Consider the following 6,695-nt stretch of genomic DNA (forward strand, 5'->3'; position numbering starts at 1 on the left):
CCCAATATGCTACAAGGTACTGAACCTGTTAGAACTGGTAAGCCTTTGGTAGATAAAATTCAGAAATATGGGGCAGAAGAATTCAGGGCTACGACAGATGGTAATCCGAAAAGGGATGAATTTTGGCTAGAAACTACCATCAGGGTTTTGGATGAATTGTCTTGTACACTTGAAGAATTTATGAAACGTGTTGTATCTCTGCTAAAAGACTCAGCCTATCAGTGGTAATACTTTGATTTCTGTATTACCAAGGGAAAATATTACATGGGAATTTTTCCAAACAGAATTCAAAAAGAAGTACATTAGTTAGAGATTCCTTGATAAAAAAAGAAGGAATTTTTAGAGCTTAAATAGTGAAATATGACTATGTCTGAGTATGAAGGAGAATTTTTTCAGTTAAGTAAATATGCCAAAGAGTGTATCCAGATAGAAATTGCCATGTGTAAACGATTTGAAGAAGGATTGAATGAAGACGTCAAGTTGTTGGTTGGGATTTTAGAATTAAAAGAATTTGTTGTACTGGCTGACTGAGCACATAAAGCTGAAGAATTAAATAATCAAAATAAGCAAGCAGAGATGAAAGCTTGAACTTCAAGTAAAAGATTTATGGGCAAGCCACAATCATCAGCTTTAAAGAAATCAAAGAAATATCTTTATCATTTTATCTCATCTGTGGGATATACTGGAAAAGATCGAGGCTCTCAACGCTCTAATTTGAGATCTTCGGCTCCATCAGTAGCAAGTGCTGGAAGTGTCGGTAATTCTAAACCTAGATGTAAGCATTGTAATAAATTTCATTTTGGAGAGTGTCGTATGAGAAGCGGAGGCTGTTATAGATGTGGTTCTCTCGACCACTATCTTAGAGATTGTCCAAAAAAGTTGAAAAAGATATTGTTTCAGACTTCAAAGCCAAGTAACCCTGCCTTGAAAGGTAGACCACCTCGTAACCTCGGTAATATGAATGATAGCCGAGGTATAAGAAAAGATTCAATTGTTAAATCTGAAGCACGACCACCAGCCAGGATATTTGCTAGACGTGTACGAGAGGATGCTTCTGCACCTGATGTTATTACTGGTACATTTTCTCTTCTTGATACAGATATTACTTTTTAACTGAACCTGATTCAACACATTCATACATATGCACGAATTTAGCATCTGTTAAAAATTTATCTGTTAAGTCCATTGAATTCGTGGTTAAAGTTTCAATTCCCCTGGGCCAGTTTGTGATGGTAGATAAAATCTATAAAAATTGTCTGTTGATGGTACAGGGTTATTGTTTCTTGCCTGATATAATGTTGTTGCCATTTGATGAATTTGATGTAATTCTAGGTATGGACTGGTTAACTCAACATGATGTAGTGGTAAATTGTAAACAGAAGTATATTACATTAAAATGTCAGGATGGCGAATTACTTTGTATTGAATCTAATAAACTGGATGGGTTGTCCAATGTAATCTTAGCTATATCAGCAAATAAATATGTCAGAAAAGGATATGATGCTTATCTTGCATTTGAGTTGGGCACTTAAGTATCTGAATCGAAGATTAAGTTAGTGCTGGTTGTTTGTAAATTTCCTAATGGTTTTCGAAAGAATTACCTGGTTACCACTTGTTAGAGATGTAAAGTTTTCTATAGATCTTGTTCTAGGGACAACTCCAATATCTATAGCTCCTTACAGAATGGCTCCTACAAAGTTAAAAGAATTGAAAGCACAGTTGCAAGAATTGACTGATAGAGGTTTTACTCAACCTAGCTCATCACCATGGGGTGCACCAGTTTTGCTTGTTAAAAAGAAAGATGGATCATTGAGGTTATGTATTGATTACAGACAACTCAACAAAGTTACAATAAAGAACAAGTATCAATTGTCAAGTATTGATGATTTGTTTGATCAGTTGAAAGATGCCACTTTATTTTCAAAAATTAATTTTCATTCCGGTTACTATTAGCTATGAGTAAAATACTCATATGTACTGAAGACAGCCTTTAGAACTAGGTACGGGCACTTTGAGTTTCTTGTGATGCCATTTGGCTTGACTAATGCACCTGCCGTATTTATGGATTTAATGAATAGAAATTTTCAGACCGTATCTAGACAGATTTGTGGTGGTAATTATTGATGATATCTTGATATATACTCGAGATGAAAATGAGTATGCTAATCATTTGAGAATTGTGTTGTAAACTCTTCATAGAAAAAAAATTGTATGTCAAATTTAATAAATGTGAATTTTGGCTTTGAGAAGTAGGTTTTCTTAGACATATAGTATCCGCAGAAGGTATCAGGGTGGACCCGAATAAAATTTTAGCTATTGTTAATTGGAAGCCACCGAAAAATGTATCTAAAGTCAGAAGTTTTCTGGGATTAGCCGGTTACTATCAGAGATTTGTGCAAGGGTTTTCGATGATAACTTCTCCGATGACACGATTGTTGCAAAAAGATGGGAAGTTTGAATGGTCTGATAAATTTTAGCAGAGTTTTGACAGATTGAAAGCCTGTTGACTGAAGCACTCGTGTTAGTTCAACCAGAATTGGGCAAGGAATTTGTGATTTACACTGATGCATCATTGAATGATTTGGGTTGTGTCTTGATGAAAGAAGCCAAAGTAATAGTCTATGCTTCTAGACAGCTAAAACCATATGAAAAGAACTATTCGATACATGATTTAAAGTTGGCAGCTATAGTGTTTGCATTGAAAACTTGACGACATTATTTGTTTGGTGAAAAATGCCATATATTTATTGATCATAAAAGTTTAAAATATTTAATGTCGTAAAAGGATTTGAATTTAAGACATCGCAGGTAGCTTGAGTTATTAAAAGATTATGATTTGGTTATTGATTATCATCCGAGAAATGCTAATGTGGTTACAGATGCTCTGAGCAGAAAATCCCTGTTTGCCTTGCGAGCAATGAATACTTGGTTGTCTTTTTCTGATGATGGTTTAATCATAGCTGAAGTAAAAGCTAGATCGACGTTTCTGCATCAAATTTCTGAAGCTCAGAAAAATGATGATAAATTACGAGCTAAACGGGTACAATGTGAGTCAAATTTTGATTTAGAATTTTATATTGGATCTGGTGGTTGTCTATTATTCAGAGGTAGAATATGTGTACTGAAAAATTTAGAACTTGTATAGAAGATATTGTACGAAGCTCACAATGGTGTTATGTCTGTGCATCCAGAGAGTAACAAAATGTATAATGATTTGAAAAAGATGTATTGGTCTGGGAGTGAAACATGATATTTTTGAATTTGAATCTAAGTGTTTGATATGTCAGCAAGTTAAAGCTGAACATTAGGTACCTTCGGGACTATTACAGCTAGTTACAATACCGGAATGGAAATGGGAAAGAGGTACTATGGACTTTGTATCAGGGTTACCCTTATTTCCGAAAAAGAAAGATGCCATTTGGATAATCGTTGACCGATTAACAAAGTCTGCAGACTTTATTCCTGTATGTATGGATTTCTCCCTGGATAGATTGGTTGAATTATATGTTTCTGAAATTGTTAGATTACACGGGGTACCGGTTTCTATTATTTCTGATAGAGATCCCCGGTTTACATCCTGATTTTGGAATAAGTTTCAAGAAGCTCTGGGTACACAGTTGCATTTCAGTACCACATTCCATCCTCAAACTGATAGGCAATCTGAATGTGTGATATAGATTTTAGAAGATATGCTTCAGTGTTGTGTGCTAGAATTCAAAGGTAACTGGGAAAAATATTTGCCTTTAGTTGAATTTGCATACAATAATAGCTATCAGTCAAGTATTAAAATGACACCGTATGAGGCTCTGTATGTTCGTAAATATAGAACTCCGTTGTATTGGACTGAGCTTAGTGAGAAAAAGATACATGGAGTTGATTTAATTCATGAGACTGAAGAAAATTTGAAAGTGATCAGAGATAGTTTGAAAGCAGCTTCTGACCGTCAAAAATCTTATGCTGATCTTAAACGAAAAGAGATAGAATTTCAGGTTGGTGATACGGTATTTTTGAAAGTATCACCTTGGAAGAAAGTTCTCCAATTTGGTCGTAAAGGAAAATTGAGTCCACAGTTCATCGGACCATATGAAATCATTAAAAGAATCAGACCTGTTGCATATAGATTGGCATTAACGCCAGAACTTGATAAGATTCACAATGGTTTCCATGTGTCTATGTTACGATGATATCAGTTAGATACTTCACATGTTATCTTTCTGGCAGAAGTTGAGATTCAGCCTGATATGACTTACAATGAAGAACCGATTAAAATCCTAGCACGAGAGACAATAGAATTAAGAAATAAAAAGGTAGCTTTAGTAAAAGTTATTTTGCAACGACATGGGATTGAAAAAGCTACCTGGGAACTCGAGGATACTATGAGAAAGTAATATCCGAACCTCTTTACTGGCAAGATTTTCGAGGATGAAAATTCTTTAAGGGAGAGGAGTTGTACCAGCTCGTTTTCAGTGAAATCGAAATAGTAGTTTCGGGACCACAAATCCGAGTCAGAAAGAAAATTTATTTTAATATTATTGTATGGTCTGCGTTATGATAGGAAAGACGTAAGAAAATTTTGATAAGAAAATTTTACCGATTTAATGTTTAATTATGGAAAGGACCAAATTGCATAAAATGCAAAAGTTGAGTTCTAGTAGCTATAAGTATCAAATAGCTATGGAATTCAAAACTTGAGGTCCTTATATGGTAATTAGACCATTAAGAAAAGTTAGTAGATATTTTTAATGATTCATCTATGAAAATTTAGAAAAAGAAAAGGACTAAATTGGAATTTAGAATAAATAAAGATGATAATAGCCTAATATCATCTAATTTCATCATCTTCTTCCCCAAAAATTTTATAGAAACCCTAGGAAAGAGAAAGAAAAATAAGCAAGCCTAATTGGGTAAGTATTCTTGTCCCGTGTTTAGTAATTTTTATATTTCCAAGATCGTAACAACCTAATCTATCTATTTTGGGGATTAATTTACAAAGTTATCAAAGTATTAAATTTTTTCCATGCATGAATATGCTAAAATTTTGAAATTTATGGTAGAAAATGAAAGGTTGTTGATAGATAAACAACTTTTGTAAAGTGAAGTTTCATGAAATTGTGATTTAAGGACTAAATTGTAATAATGTAAAATTCATGGAAAATTTCTGATTTTTATGAAATATATGTGCTGTAAAAGTTATATGTAAAAATCGGTTAGGCTTGAAATAAGGATTAAATTGCACGAATTTTATTTTCCGAGCCTAGGGATAAAATCGTTATTTATGAAAAGTATAGGGGCAAAATGATAATTTTCATAGGATGTGAATTGAATTAAATTGAGTATGAAATGGATTAAATTGACATTAAATTCATTTATATAGATCCGGATAACTCAAATATGAAGATAGATCAAGGAAAAGAAAAAATGTCGAGTTAGTAGATTTCTGTATATGAACAAGTGACGAGGTAAGTTCGTGTAACTAAATTGTGTATATTTATATGTTTGAATTGGATGTTGTATAAGTGGATTGTATAAATTCCATATGTATGAAATTGATCACATATCCGATAATGCCTGATAAGTATAAGTCCCGTTTGAATAGATGGAAATTGATGGATACATGATTTTCTGATTGGTTGTGGTCTTATATATGTTGCTGACACACCATAGCTCGAAAGAGTATCATGTTATAAGCCCTCTCGAGCTTCCCGTTATATGGTTCTTGAGAGCATCCTGATCGTTAATGATCCTGCATGTGTTGCAGACTATCCCAGCTCTTTGTGAGCGTCCTGTTATAAGATCGATTGTGATCCTGCATATATTGTGGACACAAATGCAACTATTTATGAGCGTCCTCTTATAGGCTCTTCTTGAGCTTCTTGATATGGCTTGCCTGAACATCCTGTTATATGGCTATCTGGAGATACTTGATAATAGCTCTTAGTCGTATAAAACACACGGCCTAACACACGGGCTTGTGTCTTGGCTGTGTGAATCCTGCACCTATTTTTGAAAATCTAATTGTCCACACGGCCTAGCACACGAATGTATGGCTAGCCGTGTGACCGAAGTCAGTAGCTACCCTAATTTGAAAAACTGCTGGGACATGACTATGTGCATCACATCGAATGCCCACACGGCCTAAGACACGGGTGTGTCACTTGGCTGTGTGAACCACACGGCCTGACCACACGGGCGTGTGTCCCCTGCACCTAAGAAAAATTTTGAAATTTTACGAAAAATCCTTTGAGTTTTTGATTTAGTCCTGACTTGTTTCTAATGTATAAATTGGGCCTCGAGGGTCCAATTAAGGGACAATATGATTGAATATGATTGGTTTCTGATATAAATATTAAATGATATGAAATTTTCTATAATTGTTCTATACACTCCAGTAATGCTTTGTGACCTTGTTCTGGCGATGGATAAGGGTTAAGGGTGTTACAATGGTAGTATCCCCACATGTAAATAAATATCCTGTTTGAGATCGACCTTTATGTGGATTCGATAAGTATCCAGCACCAGCATAGCCAAATGATAGGGATTTTGAATCATTTGAATAAAATAACTCCATATCAATAGTCCTTCCGAGATATCTAAATACATGTTTAGTTCCATTCCAATGTCTATGTGTTAGAGAAGAACAAAATCTTGCTATCAAGTTTACAGCGAAAGCTATATCAAGTCTTGTTTTGTTTTTA

At 34.4% G+C, this 6,695-nt stretch overlaps 1 protein-coding gene across 1 annotated transcript; it reads left to right on the forward strand.

Annotated features, from left to right (window-relative positions):
* Positions 1-606: 606 nt before the first annotated feature.
* On the forward strand, positions 607-1,113 carry LOC108481851 (uncharacterized). Its single transcript, XM_017784925.1, has one exon. It carries the CDS (start codon positions 607-609, stop codon positions 1,111-1,113), a length of 507 nt encoding a protein of 168 aa, XP_017640414.1.
* Positions 1,114-6,695: the final 5,582 nt, after the last annotated feature.

The sequence above is a fragment of the Gossypium arboreum genome, chromosome 1, assembly GCF_025698485.1.
Source record: "Gossypium arboreum isolate Shixiya-1 chromosome 1, ASM2569848v2, whole genome shotgun sequence".
Taxonomy (NCBI): Eukaryota; Viridiplantae; Streptophyta; class Magnoliopsida; order Malvales; family Malvaceae; genus Gossypium; species Gossypium arboreum.

Bases quoted from the DNA above. Each gene is read 5' to 3' on its own strand.
- LOC108481851 (XM_017784925.1), top strand. From the start codon at position 607: ATGGGCAAGCCACAATCATCAGCTTTAAAGAAATCAAAGAAATATCTT.